The sequence below is a fragment of the Tigriopus californicus genome, chromosome 5, assembly GCF_007210705.1.
Source record: "Tigriopus californicus strain San Diego chromosome 5, Tcal_SD_v2.1, whole genome shotgun sequence".
In the NCBI taxonomy this organism is placed as follows: Eukaryota; Metazoa; Arthropoda; class Copepoda; order Harpacticoida; family Harpacticidae; genus Tigriopus; species Tigriopus californicus.
Genome location: NC_081444.1, coordinates 8,286,499 through 8,304,755, shown reverse-complemented (window position 1 = coordinate 8,304,755; position 18,257 = coordinate 8,286,499). Strand labels below are relative to the sequence as shown.

At 48.5% G+C, this 18,257-nt stretch overlaps 2 protein-coding genes across 2 annotated transcripts; one reads left to right on the top strand and one right to left on the bottom strand.

The window, feature by feature from the left end:
- Window positions 1–1,793: 1,793 nt before the first annotated feature.
- Window positions 1,794–5,535, top strand: LOC131881407 (phosphatidylinositol 4-kinase type 2-alpha-like). Its single transcript, XM_059228254.1, has 6 exons — window positions 1,794–2,515; window positions 3,693–4,144; window positions 4,213–4,482; window positions 4,574–4,801; window positions 4,865–5,004; window positions 5,068–5,535. The coding sequence occupies exons 1-6, from the start codon at window positions 1,987–1,989 to the stop codon at window positions 5,165–5,167; spliced, it is 1,719 nt and encodes a 572-aa protein (XP_059084237.1). The 5' UTR covers window positions 1,794–1,986; the 3' UTR covers window positions 5,168–5,535.
- Window positions 5,536–7,557: 2,022 nt separating this feature from the next.
- On the bottom strand, window positions 7,558–18,156 carry LOC131881406 (mucin-2-like). Its single transcript, XM_059228253.1, has 2 exons — window positions 16,356–18,156; window positions 7,558–16,263 (listed from the first exon to the last, which is right to left on the bottom strand). The coding sequence occupies exons 1-2, from the start codon at window positions 17,233–17,235 to the stop codon at window positions 7,697–7,699; spliced, it is 9,447 nt and encodes a 3,148-aa protein (XP_059084236.1). The 5' UTR covers window positions 17,236–18,156; the 3' UTR covers window positions 7,558–7,696.
- Window positions 18,157–18,257: the final 101 nt, after the last annotated feature.

The following is an 18,257-nucleotide window of genomic DNA, read 5'->3' as shown; positions in this document are numbered from 1 at the left end:
TGAACTAGAAGCAATTCAAAGAACCGGCCTCTGGTGTCAAGCTCTCACTGATTTTATCCTCAAACCAGATTCAAGCTCGGTGTTCTATCCTAGTGTATAGCCGCCCTAAGTCACCGCTTACTAACGGTGATCTAGTACATGAAGTAGTGCATGAAGTAAAGGCGATTCAAAGGACCGGCCTCAGCTATCGACCGACTCGAATTCCGTGAAGCCATAAAGTGAAACAATGAGACCGGCCCCCCCCGCCCCATCCACAGCTGATCGGGCCATTCCTAAGGCAATTCCCTCGACCGTTTGTTCCCGACGATTTTTATGGCATCCCTGACCACGGGATACCTGGCCTTCCGACCTGCTTTTTCCCAGTGGGTCGGCCAACGCCTGAAACCCCCTTCAGACCAGAATTCCGCGATGGTGCCTAGGCCTGACAGGACAGGTCCCCGCCCGTCAGTGTCAGCTGGACGGGCCTAGCTATTAGCTGTGGCTATAGATGCCCTGAATCCAGGGTCCCCAGCTGTGGCTGGCTAAGGCCGACGCCCCAACACGACCTGGAATCGAAAGGGACAGACTGGCTAGGGAGGGCCCGTAATTCCGACGTCTACCTCATTGACTGGATCCTGGCTTAGGTAGGCCAATTCCCAAGCAATGGCCAGTGTCTGTGTAGGTACTTGTGTTGGACGGGCCGGTTCCTCAGAGTGTGAGCCCCGCCCTGTATAGGTTTAGGTTAGTGATTGGGCGAGGGGGCGTCACATGCCAGAAGAAAACATTCCTAGGCTGACAGGAAGGAGGAAGTACGCGCTGCATGCTCCTTCATTGAACTAGCTCAGCTGCCTTTCATCCCCTCTTCACCAGCCAGACTGGTTGTTGTAGTTGTTGTGGTTGATGATGATGATGATGATGATGATGTCGTCAAGAGTGTGACTGTACATCGAACACGTCCAACGCCATCCCTCCGCTTCGTCCTTACCGTCCTTACCGTTGGTCGAAACGAGATCCGAGAGACCGTCGCGAATAAAGAGCATATACTGAGCGAGTGAGTTAGTGACCGACCAATTCGTAGCCCACGGCCTAATTCTGCGTAGTGGCCGATCCGATTGAGCTGGTGGCCAGTCTGACCACCCCTAAACTCGACATCTCGACTTCCTTCCTCCTGTTCCTCTTGTTCCTCCTCTTTCCCTTCTTTGTGGTTGAGGCTTGCATCTTCCACCCTTCCCTCCCTATCTGTTCGTCCTCCCCTCTTGCCCTCCTCCGCCCCCTGAGTCCCTGAGTCATCTGCACCCTCGGGGCTTTCCAGCATCCGTTCCCAGTCAGTGCCTTACCCGCCTGCTTGTCTTTCTTTTACCCGGACAAAGTGACTGTACTCGAATTCATACATTAGAACTTCGGGCGGGGATCCACCTCCCTGCCGCCATTCTATACCTGGCTCTCTATGGACTGGCCTCGACCCTGTTCCCTTGGGCTGCTTGGGGGTTGGGTGGGTTGGTTGGTGCCTCATTAATGAGCATCGGCCTACTTTCGACCCCAGGAGCCGTCGGCGTGTGATCTCTCGGTGACAACGGTGTGGTGTACGGCCTGGCCGTGCCTCTGTTCTGAGAAGGAACGCTACCATCCGGCTATTGGGCTCGCCTTTTTGACATGGTCCCCACCCTCGAACCTGCTCTCGCCCTTTAAACCCATCCGGTGGACGTGCACGTGTCCATATTGAATGAAGCCTTCCGATCTGGGGTCCGCATCCCCTCTTATCAAAATCAAACCGCGGCCGATATCGAGTCCGGTCGGTCCCGTCTAGATTCCGTGNATGAGCATCGGCCTACTTTCGACCCCAGGAGCCGTCGGCGTGTGATCTCTCGGTGACAACGGTGTGGTGTACGGCCTGGCCGTGCCTTTGTTCTGAGAAGGAACGCTACCATCCGGCTATTGGGCTCGCCTTTTTGACATGGTCCCCACCCTCGAACCTGCTCTCGCCCTTTAAACCCATCCGTCCTACCCATGTCCAGTGGAGCTAGCTCATCCAACATGCCCGGGCCCGCCTCACCCCCCGCCCAACTCTTGGTGGATATTGGCTCAGGTCGGCCGGAATCTAACGGGCTGGATTACGCCCCCTTAGACGGTCAAGATGGCGCGCCCACCCTCGAGCCCGCAGCCACCGTCATCCAGTCGATTCCGGGCGACACGCATCCGGTGGACGTGCACGTGTCCATATTGAATGAAGCCTCCACCTCCGGGGTCCGCATCCCCTCTTATCAAAATCAAACCGCGGCCGATATCGAGTCCGGTCGGTCCCGTCTAGATTCCGTGGGTTCATTTTCTTCGGGTGCGTCCGACGAGGCGTTGCTCTCGAGCACTTCTGGCACTGTGTCAGCCCCGGCAGGTACGGTCGGACCGGCCCCGGCTTCACCGCGCCGCCCGGCCCCCGCCTCTCATTTTCCCCGACGCGAAAATCTACCCCTGCTTCGCGGTCGACACCACGCTCGACATCAGTACGAGGAGATTGACGAACATCTGAATAATTTTCCCGGTAAGTTTAATGCCGGCCACTCAATAGATATTCCAGTTGGATCTCGGGCCTCTAAATTGAACTCCAACCCAGGAGTATAGAAAACACGGCTGAAACCGTTCAGCTTATTGCTCGATCAGGTTTTTGACTGCTAGCCTTGTGCTTCGTGGTGGACTAAACTAATACTAGACCCCACCTCAAGCTAGGGATTTGTCACAAGCTGAGGAAACTCTTATGGCCCATTTTTCGGGAAATATGTTTCGTCTCTTTCGGCACCTCCACCATTGTTCTTGAATTTGCCAGACTTTCTCCGAATTGTCATCGCCAGTCAAGGTCGACTGTGTGTGGCAGACAGCCAGGCCCCCCTGGCCTTCAAAACGTGCCTGTCTTTTTCATTAGCGCCCCAGCTGTGGCATATGCTTCTACAAAATTGTGTATGAATTGATCCTCTGTTAACGTTTCTGGTCGAAAGAGCTGAACGCACTGAGCAGCTGGCACGTTTCGTGTAAGTTCATATAGGCCTATGAGAGGATTGTTGTCAAATTCACAACTTCTCGCCAAGCCTACTTAGGAGGAAGTTAGAGAGGCCTGGGGGGACTCGTAAGAATGGGGACAGTTGCCTTCTCCCTCCCTCGATTATTCCCCCTCAAGCAGACATGCAAAAGGTTCATAATACAACGTTATTTCTGAATGAATCCAAGTTCATGATCTGTACATTGTGCAGTTGGTGTGTGTTCGAGTGATGACAAAGCTAATTGTTCGCCATCCTTATTGGTCAAAGTTCAAGTGTCCTGTGTCTTGGCTGTGCCACCAACAACTGCTCTCCCCTTCCTGAAGCCAAAGTTTGTGTTGGAACGTAATTGAACAAGAGTTTTCGAGCCTTTGGTTGTGTGGAATGTGCACTGAATCTCACGAGTGATGCTTGGTAACTGAGCTCTCCTGGTAAAAGCGGCTCGTATATAATAGTGCATATAACCCCTCGACTGAGCCGGGGAGTGCGAGCCCAAGCCAATGGCAGCTCCTTTTGACGACAGAGAAAGCACGGGCATCATCCAGCCCCAGAATGATTATATGTCCATACCTTGGAATGAGGGTGGTTTCAGTAGGTTTTTTATGCATATAATACTTAGGTGTATAGTTGCCACACTGAATGGCCGAGCATATTCTGATGCCTCGCGTTATTTCTGCATTGTTTCAGATGATCCCCATTTCACGGAATTGATCCGACAAGCCGAGTTGGCCATTGACAATGGAATTCTCCCTGAGCGCATCTACCAGGGGAGCAGTGGAAGTTATTTCGTTAAGAACCCGGACGGCAAGGTCATTGGTGTGTTCAAACCCAAAGACGAGGAGCCCTACGGACGATTGAACCCCAAGTGGACCAAATGGATGCATCGTTTGTGCTGTCCGTGTTGCTTCGGACGGTCGTGCCTGATTCCAAATCAGGGTTACATGTCAGAGGCTGGAGCTAGTCTCGTTGACCAAAAGTTGGGTCTTGATGTGGTTCCGAAGACGAAGGTGGTCAATCTGGCGAGTGACACATTTAACTACCTCCGAATCGATATTGAAAAGGCCAGAGCCAAACGAATGGTTTACGAGCATTTCCCTAAAGTTGGAAAGCGTTTTCACCGCCTCGGACTTCCACCCAAGGTGCTCATTTATTAAAAGTTGGAGTCGATAATGTGGTGTGTCTTAAACTGTGTGGGTTCCTGTTTCAGGTCGGATCATTTCAAACGTTTGTCGAAGGATATAAAGACGCTGACCAACTTCTCAGGCGATTTGAGGTCGAGCCTCTCTCGGAGGCGGTTAGCAAGGACTTTCAATTTCGCTTTGAGCAATTGGTCGTCCTTGATTACATCACACGAAATACGGACCGTGGCAATGACAATTGGCTCATCAATTATGAAAGACCAGATCTGAAAAGTGATAATTCCTCGACCACGACAGGGGATGCCGAGGCTGGACCGAGTAGTGGTAGTGGTGTAGAGGTGAGCTCATTTGAACCGTTATGGTCATTGATTCGACTTTTGTCAAACGGGAGTTGTTCACATCAAAGTGATCGAAATGCATTTCTTCTAGAGTTGGGGATTGGTTGAACCCTCGAAAATTGACATCGCTGCCATAGACAACGGCTTGTCGTTTCCTTTTAAGCATCCTGACTCGTGGCGTACGTATCCGTATCACTGGGCTTGGCTACCCTACGCCAAGGTGCCGTTCTCAAAAAAAGTTAAAGATCTGGTTCTTCCCAAATTGGCAGACATGAATTTTGTCCAAGATCTCTGTGATGAACTCTACAACCTGTTCAAGGTAAGGTTTAGTCCAGCCCCCATTTTGCTCAGGAAGCGCGTCTACACTGCACCTTTGTTTCAGACCGACAAGGGATTCGACCGCCATCTATTTGAGAAACAAATGAGTGTCATGAGAGGTCAGATCCTGAATCTAACGCAAGCTCTCAAAGACGGAAAGAGTCCCCTTCAGCTTGTGCAAATGCCTGTGGTAATAGTGGAGCGGTAAGTGTCGCTGAACGGCCCAAAGCGTTTACCAGACAAAACTGTTTACAAAATATCTTGTAGATCCCGAGGCCATGTTGGGACGACGGAACGTTTCCGGAGCTTCAGTGACACGTTCACCCAACGATTCCAAAGCAAATCGCCCTTCTTCTCGTGGTGTTAGGGGCATCTGCCCCCTATTGGACGTAATTAAACATCGTTTTAGGGCATCTCGGATGAATTGGCGAATTCAAACGTATGAAGAATTCACATCCGAAAAAACAAGAAAAAAAGATATATCAATATGCAAAGTGTCGTCCAATCGTGGTTTGTCACTTCTTGTACTATTGTTGGATTACAGATGGGCCTCAGGACCTTGGTTTGCTTGGCAACTGGCTGTTTGGTCTAATTTCATCAAAAAAAAAAAGATAGTGGTGTCCGTTTGTCATATTTTAATATTACTATTTCACGATTATCGTCTTCAAAACAATATCTAATCCTAATGTAATCTATTTTGTGATAGAGATTCAATACATTGTTCCCCCTGGTCAATTGCTATTCTCAAGAAGGGAGAGAGATTCAAACTTTGGTATCGATTAGACAAATGTGATCTGCATATTTCTTTCTGCTGTTGGGGTAACGTAAAAGTAACTTAACTTTTGGGGTAACGTAGAGTTGTGCTTGGTCAGTTCTCAATATGTCCGAGCATAGCGGTGACCAATTGTCTCGGGGAAGCTCCCAGAGCCTATTCAGTGGTTTCGGAACATCGAGTATATCCGGCCCTTCCGAAAGTGGTCATGTCAATGTGGAGGATTTCTCAGTCGACCAATTGGAGATTGCTCTGGCCGATGCCAAGAGTGCCTTGAAGCTAGCCATCCTCGAGACCATCATGTTCGAGAATTACTTTGACCGTCTCTCCGCAGGGCAGATTCACTCTTCGGTCAATGGCCTTCAAACAAGTGGAAGCTTCTCGCGGAAGGGATCCGGCACCATGGTTGAATCCGACACTACTTCAGAAACAGACTCGCAGCCAGTCACGGCGTCCGCTATTTCACTGCTAGAGGTTAGTCGAGGACAGAGCACCAAAAGACGATCGAGCAGTCGGACGAGCTTGGGGAATCGGGGGAAATCCTTACGTTTGACCTTGGAGCAGAAATGTGGGATAGCCCATCAAGAAGATGAGCGCATTTCCAGAGATCTAGCCCTCTTCCGGCATCGTTCCGCTGAGGAAAACCGACAATCCAGCGCTGCTATTGATGAGCGCAAACTCAAATTGGAAGAAATGAGCAAACAACGAGCCGTTCTCATTAAGGCGCTACATCAAGCCAAAGGCCACGGGAAATCAGCTCGAAGGTTGAATTATGAAATCATGACACGAGCCTTGAAGGACCAATGTCGAGATCAAAACCGCTTGTTGCAACGCCTCCAAATCAAGAACGGAGTCATGCTAGACCAGATCAAAGATGTCAAATCGAAATTGCGCACGTTGATCAAGACCTCCGAAGAGAGTGGCCCAATTGACCTTGAACAACTCGAATTGGAAAATGCCAATCATTCCCAAGAGCTCTTGGACAATCAAGCTGCCATGGTACGGCTTCGCCAACAAATGGCTATCACAAGGCATGCTAAACGGACAGCTCATGATCGTTTGGCGCAAGAAAGACGTCGTGCAGAATTCATAACGCGAAGTCTGGAAGAGATCTGGGAGATTTCAGAGCGGACCCGTCAAAGTATCGACTCGTTGGAGGAACAGATTAAAGTCCAGTTTGAGGTTCTGGAAGAGAGGCAAAAATGGCGAAAGATTGAATCGGAGTCCATGTTTTGTCCGACTCAGGATCAGTACGTGACCTTGAAAGTCGAACAGTTCCTGAGAAGTAAGCGGGCCCAAACTCGGGAACGACAGCGTAATTTGATGGCTCTTTCTAAATCATTGATCAACGGAGAGACTTCCGGAGAAAAACGGTGCAAGTCGGCCAAGAACAACAATGGGAATCGCCTGCACAAGTTGTCTGACAATTCTGCACCCAAGCTCATTCGCGGCAAGTCCTTCAATATTTGTTTTCAAGTGACCTGAAATTCCACCAACGAAGGAACAGAGGTTGGGATCAATTCAAATTCTTTGAACCCGTGGTGACTTTTCTGATATACATATTTATTGGACGTTGAATAGTTAGATATGATCGGATTCTTTTTAGTTATTTGCATATCGTTATGAACTGACGTGCATTTACAGAGCTAGGAAACATATTCCGTGTTGAAAAGATGGTGCTGATTTCCAAAAGAGGGAATTTCTTGTTCTTTCTTCATTACCTTAAAAAACACGTTTTCGAAAGTGAAAAATATTTACTAGTGAGGAACAGTGTGTGATTGGTAAGGCACCCAATTTCCATTTCAAGTGTTGAGGTTTCTGTCAAGAAGATAAACATTACACTATGGTATCGCTTTAAAGAACAAACTAGCAGTAATAGTTATGTAGTAACAATAATGATGGTAATAATGATAATAATATGAAGGCCAGAATTATTCAAGCAAAACAGACGGACAAACGATGACTCAATAATGAGACGAAGGCACTGTACTAAACAAGGGTCATTTTCTTAATTTCGGGCTCGATCTTACTTCTTGAATTCTAAGCTAGCTAAGCAGTTGTTGCTTCAATGAGAAAAAACGATTAATTTGCATAGACTTTGGGAAACAAAACAACAAGGACTCGTTACAGTTTGGTAGATCCTCGCAAGGTTCGCTTCTTCATTCGCGTCTGAATAGGATGGGATGGAACGAAAACGTTCTTTAGGAGCGGCTTTTTCGTCGTAGGCGAATTTTGATATTGAGCCCTCTTCTGCCCTTCAATCTGATCCTCGTCGTCAAAATCGCTTTCTTTAGTTTCGGAATTAGAATTCACGGGTGAGAACTCATCATCAACAAACATTCCAGGTGGGTCGAAGGTCAAACTTGGGGTTGGCGAAGGCGTGGATTTGGCGGGATCGTCGTACAAGGAACAGTTTGATGAGTCTTCCGAACAATCCAGAAGGAGAAATTCATCCGTGATCATATTCGAGGAAGTGTCAGAATCTGTTGTCATCACTGTGGTAGTTGACGGTAGTGTTGGTGTTGGTGTTGGTGGCGGTGATGGCTGTTGCTGTACCTTGACCATGCCATACTTGCGTCTCGTATTGGAGATGAGTTGATCAAATGGCGCTTTGGAGGCGGCTTGATTGGATCTTTTGCGCCGACGTTTCACATAACTTTTCCTGGAGAACGCGCCACTTGAACCAGAAGGGCCTTTTTTCTTGGGAGGGGATGTCAGAGATTTTGACAAAGCCGATGTCCCATTGGAGCTCTCTACATTAGTGGGGGGAATTGCTGATGGACTAGGATTGGTTTCTTTCCAGACAACAAAGAGGGGTTGGTTATTGCACGTAATTTCGCGTTGGGACTCGTCAGCCTCAGAGGAGACGGCTTCACTCCGACCCAAGTCGGAGTCGTAATTAAATTCTTGGGGCAAACAACGGAAATCGGAATATTTCTTAGCCAATTTATAGTTGGAGAGCTCTTGAATGTCGATAGGCCGAGTTTTGGAACGAAAAACGGCCTCATCCGCCACATCGAGAATAATGCTTTTGATTCGAGTCTCGAACGCCTCTGTCTGGACGGGAACAGAGACCGGCTCCACTCCTCTATCCACAATATTGCTAATGAGATCAAGGAGGATCTTGGTCACCCAATCTTTTGCACTGGCCGGATCCAGAGACGATTCGGGCAGGGATTCAGATTCGGGCTGGGATTCAGATTCAACTTCGGCTTCGGGTTCCTCTGAGCTACTCGCAATCGAGGATGCCAATTTTTGTACTTCACTCTCAAAGAGATGGTCAATCACGCTATAGGCCTCGGGGTTGAGGCCAAAGCTTTCTTTGCTCCATAATATTTCAGAGACAGCTCTTTCGGAAGAAGATTCATCCGATGCTTCTTCGTAAGGATGCGTCGGTGACAATGCGGATGGCGGAAGGCCAGATTTTCTAGCCACAAATGGCGTTTGACTTGTAGTCGAGGGTTGGACGGGTAAGCAAATACGATGAGGAGCGGGAGACATGGACGGACAAGCTCGAGATTTCTTGGCGAAAACGGGTGGACTCACGGAAACTGAAATTGGAGAAAGGCTTCGCTGGTCTGTGTCACAGATCCACATCTCTCTTTTCGTGGGCCACGTTTTGAGACGCTTAGTCGAATCGTCCGAGATCACATTTGTTGGAGAAAGTAGTGGCTTCTTGATTGGGACCCTTTCCAACTTGGCATCGAAATGAGAATGAGGTCGTTGAGGCGAGTCCATGTCCATTTGAGCAATCTCGTCAATAGCTTTGGCAATTACTTCTCGTTCCTGGGCGTCTTGTATTAAACTCGAAACTGGAGGCAAAGGCTTGTTGGTGATTTTCAGGAGCTTCTTTATTTTCACACTTTTTGGGCCCGGGCTTGTCAATTTTGTGCTCCCATTAGACTTATTCGGGCCTCGATTATTTGGACGGGTCATTTTGGTTGTAAATGGCGTCGGTGGAGGTGGTCCTTTTCGCCTGGCCATCGAGTGATTGGAGGTAATTTCTATTACAGACGCATTTGGCTTGACACAAGAGGGAGATGTCGATTTGGACGTGCTCGCGTTTTCCGACAGCTTGATTTTCAAAGGAGGCACAATTTTGTTGTCCTCAATAGGGTTCTTCTTTGCAATGGGTGGGCGCTTTAAGATAAGTGCTGGAATGATCATTCTGGGCTCTCGCGCCACAACCGTGGACACTAGATCGTTTAAGATTCCAGAGCAAACTTTTTTGGTCGAATCCGGGTGATCATTGTTGCTATCCTCGTCTGTGGAGGTTGAGGGAGATCTGAGAGTACGGATGATGAGTTTATCGACCAATTTTCGACGTCGTTTCCGACGTTTGGTGTAGTCACTCCGATCTAAACCGGATCCACTTCGTTTCAAGGGTGGTCTCTTGACATTGATGTTGGATGTTCCACTTGGAACCCGGAAACATTCAAATTTGGTCGTGTTGCTTGGAGTGGACGCGGGTGCTGGGGATTGAGTGGATTGTGAATCGAATGAGATTTGACCGACCAGATCGTAGAGAAGATCTTGAACGATCTCCCGGGTCTCTTCCAAAGAAGAAATCACCTTAAACGCCGAGAATAGACGTGTTGTGACGGACTCTGAGCACATGTCATCGTTTTCATTCGAAGACACATCGCCATCTACGCCCCCATCACATTCGTTGTTCAAACGGAAACAGGCAGCGGAATATTCATCGGTTCGATAGACATTTCTCAAACTGTTTAAGTTCGACTGAGAACTTTCATCACAAGTAGAGCTGGTGGGATTTTTGCACTCAATAGTAGCTAGAAGAGAGCTCAAAGGTTGTCCATCGGGTGAGTCACTTGCCGGGGTTTTGTCTCGCCATACCGTTTGGTCCGACATCTTGGAGCGCTTAACGAGACTTCTTTTGGGTCCTGAAAATGGGCTGGACCCATGTTTGGGTTTGACGGGTTGAGCTGAATTGCTATTCTTTTCGAGAAGGCTCAAATCCTTGGGACACAAATGGAACACATTCTTCAACTGAGATGGGTGAACTTCTCGGGGTGAAACGTGCTCTAGCATTACCGGATGAAGCCTAACTTGACACGATAAAGCCAGCAAATGATTGGCCAACGAATCCACCCGTTTAGGTTTTGTGGATCGGTTGAGCCGTCCACATCGGTCTTTCCGTATGTGCACCATGGTCGAATACGGAGAACGGAAATTGGGTATCTCCTCGAGGTCCGAGACACTTGAACTTTTCAAAGGGGAAAATGAATCCTTTCCTGGTATTGAACTCGTTCGAAGGACCAGCTTGGGGATTCTAGTAGGATTTTCTGGAGTTGTGGCATATGATTTGGCGAGAATTGGGGGTACGACAGAGTTCAAAGGCTTATGAGCTGATGGTGGAGGTTGATGACTCAAGTTTGTTGCAGTTTGTTTCGTACCACTCGACTTCGATATTTTCAGCTTCATGGGTGCCACAGTAGACTGGCTCGCTTGACTTCGAATGCGTAACTTATGAGGCGTGACTGAGGGCTCGGAGTATCCACTTGGCCTCTTCAAGGAAATCCTCAGCTTTAAAGGCTCTTCTTTTGGGGTGTTGGCTTCTTGAGCGGCGAGAGTCGAATTTTTGCGCATCAGAATGGACAATTTCAAGGGGGCGACTGTCTTTTTTGTTTCATTTCTTGGGGTGGACGTAATCTCATTGCACAAATGTTTTTTCTTCGACACTAGCTTAAGTTTGGATTTAGATTTGGGTTCAGACGTTGGTATGAATTCTGATTGTGGGCATGGTTTCTCTTTCTCTATGGGAAAGGTGCTGTTCTTTCTGGCATTCTTTGCACTCTCAACGGAACTTGGCACACTTCCTTTATCCCCAACAGGTTGCTTCTTGAGACGCAATTTAATGCCCTGGGAGTTCTCAAACAGGACTGTGTCATAATTTAGATCTTGGAACCGCGTGTTCTCCTCATCCCCATGATCTTTTAGTATTGCGTCTTTGGATACGGCCAATGTGTCATCTTTTAAAGGGGATATAGACGACGTGAGAGATAATGGAGTGTTGTTTTTCAACATCGACTTGGGATGGTGCTTTCCCATTTTCTTTTTAACTTTGGCAGACTTTTTCTCGCGAATGTTCACCACCACAGGCCTCACCACCTCAGGGTCCTCCGAAGGTAACTTTTTACCAATTTTGCAAATCGAATCGAGAAATGATGACTGAGTTGGGCCCGTGGTGGTTTTTGCATTCAGTGAAGGGAAAGGAAAAGCACCCAAAGGTTGCGAAGAAGGATGAAGAGGAGGAGGAGAAGGAGAAGGAAGAGGAGGAAGAGGAGGATAAGGGGAGGCGGGAAAGAGACGAGCAGGACCTTGAGACGAGAAAAGTTTGTACTTCTCGCCTTGATCCTCCCTTGCTATGACAGCCGGTGTCTTTTCGATTGATGGATCTTGGTCCTCCTCGAGATCCCTCTGTTTCAAATCGTCTTTTTCTTTTTGATGGATGAATGAGGTCGCAGGAATAGGGAGGGGTGTCGGCAACACAGAATCATCACCAACGCCGAGGGTTTTCATCTTCATCTTTTTCTTGCACATTGTCAAATGCATGTTCAATGAGGTGGTTGACATAAAGCAATCTAAACATACACTGCATTGAAGCCGCTCGTCATTGTTCTTGCATTTCGTTCGGTGTATCTTGAGTGAGGTGGGTGTTGCGAACTCATCGCCACAAATTTCGCAAACATGCCGCTCCGGTGGTTCGTTGTCCGAATCGGAATCTTCAGACAGTTTTAATTCGAAATCCTCGTCTTCTGTGGTCACCTTTTCCGAGGTGTTAAATTCTGTTGATAATTGTTGATCCAAACTATGATTGATACCATTTGAAATTTTTGGCAAAACAGGAATTCCAGCCGAAGAGGTTGCCAAAGTAGTCCTTGTCGAAGACGTCTCTGTTGCCAAAGTGGGCCTTGTCGAAGAGGTCTCTGTTGTCGAAGACGTCTCTGTTGCCGAAGACGTCAATGTTGCCAAAGGAGTATCTGTTGCCAAAGTGGGCCTTGTCGAAGAGGTCTCTTTTGTCGAAGAGGTCTCTGTTGCCGAAGACGTCTTTGTTGTCGAAGACGTCTCTGTTGCCAAAGGAGTATCTGTTGCCAAAGTGGGCCTTGTCGAAGAGGTCTCTGTTGTCGAAGAGGTCTCTGTTGCCAAAGACGTCTCTGTTGCCAAAGACGTCTCTGTTGCCAAAGACGTCTCTGTTGCCAAAGACGTCTCTGTTGCCAAAGACGTCTCTGCTGCCAAAGACGTCTCTGTTGCCGAAGTGGTTGCTCTTGCCAAAGGAGTTTCTCTTGCCAAAGGAGTGTCTGCTACCAAAGTGGGCCTTGCCGAAGAGGTCTCTGTAGCCAAGGATGTCTTTGTTGCCGAGGACGTCTCTGTTGCTGAAGACATCTCTGTTGCCAAATGAGTTTCTGTTACCAAAGTGGTCCTAGCCAAAGAGGTCTCTGGTGCCGAAGAGCTTTCAATTGTCGAGGACGTCTGTGTTGCCAAGGGAGCCTCTCTTCCCGAAGAGGTCTCCATTACCGAAATAGTCTCCGTTGAGAGAGGACTCCTCTTTTCCGATGTTGTCCAAGTCGAAGAGATCACTGGTGTCGAAGACGTCTCTGTTGTCGATGACGTCTCTGTTGCCAACGAGTTCTCCGTTACCAAAGTGGTCTCCGTTGCCAAAGTAGTCTCCGTTGCCAAAGTAGTCCCTTCTGCCAAAGTAGTCTCCGTTGCCAAATTAGTCCCTTCTGACAAGGTGGTCCAAGTCGATGAGGTCTCTGTTGTCGAAGATGTCCTTGTTGCCAAAGGAACCTCTGCTACCGAAGTGGTCCAAGTTGAAGAGGTTTCTGTTGTCGAAGATGTCCCTGTTGCCAAAGGAGCCTCTCCTACCGAAGTTGTCCAAGTCGAAAAGGTTTCTGTTGTCGAAAATGTCCCTGTTGCCAAAGGAGCCTCTGCTGCCGAAGTGGTCCAAGTCGATGAGGTCTCTGTTGTCGAAGATGTCACTGTTGCCAAAGGAGCCTCTGCTACCGAAGTGGTCCAAGTTGAAGAGGTTTCTGTTGTCGAAGATGTCACTGTTGCCAAAGGAGCCTCTGCTACCGAAGTGGTCCAAGTTGAAGAGGTTTCTGTTGTCGAAGATGTCACTGTTGCCAAAGGAGCCTCTGCTACCGAAGTGGTCCAAGTTGAAGAGGTTTCTGTTGTCGAAGATGTCCCTGTTGCCAAAGGAGCCTCTGCTCCCGAAGTGGTCCAAGTCAAAGAGGTCTCTGTTGTCAAAGATGTCACTGTTGCCAAAGAAGCTTCCGGTGCCGAAGGCGTCATCAATGCAGAAGTGGTTTCTGGTGTTATCTCGGCTTCTTCATAATTGATTAGATCTTCCACCTTCCCAAGTAGGTGCGGATCTTTATGAGGCATGGTTCTCACAGTTAGGGGACCTTGGCATGATTCTCGAATGACTGAGTTAAAATCGGGCAGGTCAGAATCAATCTCATGAAACTGGCTCAAGCTTGATCCCAAGGGATGCATATTAGACATTGGATGGTTACTTTTTTCATCCAGATCGGATATTTCTGCCGAGTCAACGGAAGAATTATTTGGCATAACACTTGACAGAGTTTTGACTTCAATTTCTTTTGGTCCGATAGAAGATTGCGAAGTCAAGGGATTTTTTTCTGGGAAACAATGGGTCTCTGCCATGATCTTATGGCTATAATTAACATCTGGGAAAACGGTCGGCTGCGCTGGAGTCGAACCAGGAAGAGGTTGCTCCAAAACCTCTTCACATAGGTGTTTAGCCAAGTCGTCAATGATGCGATTGTCTTCCAGATCTTCATCCTGGTGAGCATTTATAGTCGTTTCCGACATCTTTGAGTTGATTTCCGTGGAACGTTGAGTGTCGGGCGGCTCGATCGAAAGTGAATGAGTGGCCATTACATGAAGTGATTGAAGTGGAGGTTCTTCTTGTCGGTCCTGAATTGGAGATTGTTCCCATTTTGAAGCACAAGAAGATGTAGATGGAATTAGAGCTATTGAATGAGAAGGAGATGACAGATTGGTACCAACCGGGGAAAGAGCATGACAAGGATTGACACATATCTTAGGTGGAAAACCTGTCTTTGGTGGTTGCTCTAAATTCCTGGGGAAATCGGATGATCCATTTGTTCCTTTTTCTTTTACTAAATCTGACTTGTTCAAAGGATCCGGATGACTGTTTTTGAAGTTGTTTTCAGTAGCCTCACTAGTTTCGGAAGTCCCAGTTTTACCTTGACTTTTGACTTCAAAGATTTGAATAGGATGATCTTTTTCCATGTGCATGGCCAACTCCAAAGGGGACTTAATATGGATTGAACAGCGTGAACATGTTAGTCCGAGAATGGGATGATCATCTTTGTGTTTGGCATAGTCTAAAGTGTAGCTGGTCTTGTTTTTGCAGACATCGCACTTTAATCTACGGCCTTGAACCCACGTCTTGAGAGACATTTCTGCGACTTTCGACACATCCAAGACATGGATTTTCATGTGCACAAGGAGCTCACTGACGAATACAAAGGTCCGTTCACAAAATCGGCATCGAGTCAGCTTTTGACGCTCTTCATCTTTCAACGCTGGATACACATTTGCTAAATCTGCCGAGCGAACGGGTTTGGGTCTGTTTTCAGAGGCCGAAAATACTGAATTTGAACTTTCGAGGGGATTCGTCTGGTCGAAAAGAGTAGAGGTGGCGGAGGGCGGAGTCTTCGGCGAGAGGATCATTTTCGCAGATTGTTGATGGCATTCGTGAGACGTTGAACTTGAAACCACTGTTTGCAAAGGAGATGAATGCTGACTTTGCGGAGCTACGGACGAAGGATTCTGTAACTGACTGGATACCATTGGAGGGTGTGGGGATTCGGCCATGACATCTTTCAAATTAGGATTTCCATGCCACAATGGCATAGATGGCTTTGGTGGTCCCAAATCTACTGGATTGATTTTCTCATTCAGAGTAACATTAGGAAGTGTAATCACTTTGGTTGGTTCTGGGTAAAAAGGGAAGCTGTTTTCCTGAGGTTCGTCTGTTTGGGGTTTAAAATGAAGTTGCTGGGGAGGAGGGGCAATGAGTAGTTCGGCCTCGTGACCTCCATAAACGGTCTCGCTAACTTGACGTATCATTGGACCGAGATTGTTGAGGGAAGTTGACGAGAACTGGGAAGGAGACAGCCGAGAAGGAGGCGGAGCAGGAGGTGTAAGAAGGGCAAGAGGAGCAGACTGAAGCGAACCAGAACCATGGGAACTAGATGACGAGACACTTGAAGGCACTTGGGCATTGGGACGTATTTCATCCAAAATTCTGCCGATAAACACACACGCACTGTTTTGTTTTAGTACTTTATAGCCCATATTCTTGTCTTGCAGCACTGGAGCGACGATTTCCGTGGGTGGATCACGAAACTGAAACTTCATAAAGGTCAACTTTTGGCCGTTACTCAATGATCGAGATTGTATCTCCATTGAGGTTGAGTTCACCCGAAATGCTTGGCCATTTTCTACGTTGGGAATCAACAGGGTAAATGACCCATTGAAGTCCAGCAATAATGTGCGCATGTCCTGCCCCACAATGATCCAATGTTGGGTGAACTCTTTGGACACGTTATTAACAATGGTCGATTGAACCACCGCGCCTAAATCGATATTCCTACTGGTTTGGCTTGTTACGCCTGAAAAAGCAAACAGAATGTAAATGAAAATAAAAGAAGATGACAATGGCTCAGAACCGCCCAATAGCAGTGTCAGGAGTAGTCAAACGAACCTGTGGCCATCATGGCCGGATGGTGTGGAGGATTACTGGTATGAGAAGTATGCCCTCCATAAGTTGAGTTTTGGTATGGTTGAGGTGCATTTGTCGTATGAAAGCCGCTAGCTTGATATCCACCGTAGCCCATACCTTCTCCTCCTTCTCTCTGGATTGTAACAGGCCCGGGGGAAATGTGCATTTCTGCCGCACTGGGCTTCATCAACCCGGTTGAGGAAGGAGCACCTGTCCATTGTTGGGTTGGATGATGTGAAGAATGATTAGATACCGGGTGAGGATTAGAGGTCCGTCGTCGTTCCAGTATTCGTTGCTGTTCTAACTGAATTTCTCGTTGCTTTTGTTCTTGCTCAACCACTCTCAGTCTGTCGCGTTCGTTTTGAGCCTCACGTTGCTTTCGATAATATTCACTGGCTTGGTTAATGCGAATCCGCTGAATTTCAGCCGGACTCAACTTTTTAACGGTCGGCGAAGTTGTTAGCCTCGAGGGTAAGGGGCTATTCGGTTGGGCCTCTTCCGGGGACAAGGTCGGCGATGAGCCGGGACCTAGACGGGTCGAGGGCGAAGACGCAGTAGACGACGGAGAAGGAACGATAGGCGGCATCGGAGCGACTTTCGCGACTCGTCCGCCGACTGAAGCAGTACTAACAGAGGGTCGCCGCTCCAAAACCACACTCCGAGGATCCGGAGGATCGTGTTTAATGGGTAACTGAGATGGACTGCCACCAGGCGGTGGGGCATAGTATCCTTGGCGTTGGTGTTCCTGTTGCTGAATGGCGGCAGAGAGGTGACTGAGCCCAGAACGCGAGCCAGGGCCCGCATCCAGCCCAGTCACGGGCGGATCAGTCACGTAATAGGGATAGGGGTGCGACGGGTCCATGTCTGAGGTCGGACCTGGCGAATATCGAGAACGATAAGGTGGTCAACCCATGAGCGACCTGGTCCAAACCCTGAGGGGTTCGAGTGAGGGGTTCACGACTCGAGACATAACTCGGGCTAATGTCAGGGCTAATCGGGTCAGGCCCAGCTCAAAGGGGATCGGACAGTCGATCAATGCCAGGAAAATTAGCTGAGGAGTGGAGAAAGACGAAGATCCTGACGGCCATCGAGGTCGAGCTGGTGTAAAGGCCAATGGACGAGTTTTTCGGCAAGTATACCTGCCTGCGCTTGAATCGAAGACGAGTGATGGTCGCCATAGCCAACTTGCTCATCATTACTCTAGCTCAAGTCTCAAAGGTTCCAGTGCGGACCTGACACTGAATCACGGTCACGCCGTTCGGCCCCAGTCTCAGCCCACCAATCGACGGACACCGGGCACAGCCCACCCACATCGGCAGTCAGCCCCGCCGAGACCCATGAGGTTGATAAAACGAGCCACGTCAAGAAGGGACTGGTGGTGTGACTGGCCAATTGTTCTGTCCCGACCCTCGGGGTCTCAAATACACTTCCAGGTGGGTGGGTGGGATTATGGCGGGTGGGTCCAAAGAACAAGCAGACACTCTTCGTGCTGCTGAATATCACGGACTCATTCGGACGGTGGCGCCATCCTCTCTACAGATAGATATTTCAACAGACTGTCAGTATAAGGCGGATCTCGGACTTTGAAGGAGTCAAATTCGACAGGGCAGCCCACCGGATCGATCTACTGAAGGATGTTCATGAATCGGAATGCTAGGCGTTGCTGGCGGCCACGGGTGGCCAATCACGAGTCCAAGAGAATCAATCCGATGCCAGCCCACGATCCATTGGATCCGCCATCCATCCATCCATCCATCTTTTCAACGAGTGTGTTGACAGGGGCACGGCCAACCAGCCAGACAGCCAGAACACACCAGCATCAGCACCAACAGCNGATATCCTATGCTGTAACCAAGAATGTATGTCCAAAAGTGAGATGCAAGT

Excerpts from the sequence above, each read along its gene's own strand:
- LOC131881407 (XM_059228254.1), top strand. The coding sequence starts at position 1,987 with ATGTCCAGTGGAGCTAGCTCATCCAACATGCCCGGGCCCGCCTCACCC. Across the intron at positions 2,516-3,692 it reads ACATCTGAATAATTTTCCCG|ATGATCCCCATTTCACGGAA; the intron begins GTAAGTTTAATG and ends GCATTGTTTCAG. Across the intron at positions 4,802-4,864 it reads AACTCTACAACCTGTTCAAG|ACCGACAAGGGATTCGACCG; the intron begins GTAAGGTTTAGT and ends CCTTTGTTTCAG.
- LOC131881406 (XM_059228253.1), bottom strand. The coding sequence starts at position 17,235 with ATGGACCCGTCGCACCCCTATCCCTATTACGTGACTGATCCGCCCGTG. Across the intron at positions 16,264-16,355 it reads TCCGGCCATGATGGCCACAG|GCGTAACAAGCCAAACCAGT; the intron begins GTTCGTTTGACT and ends TTGCTTTTTCAG.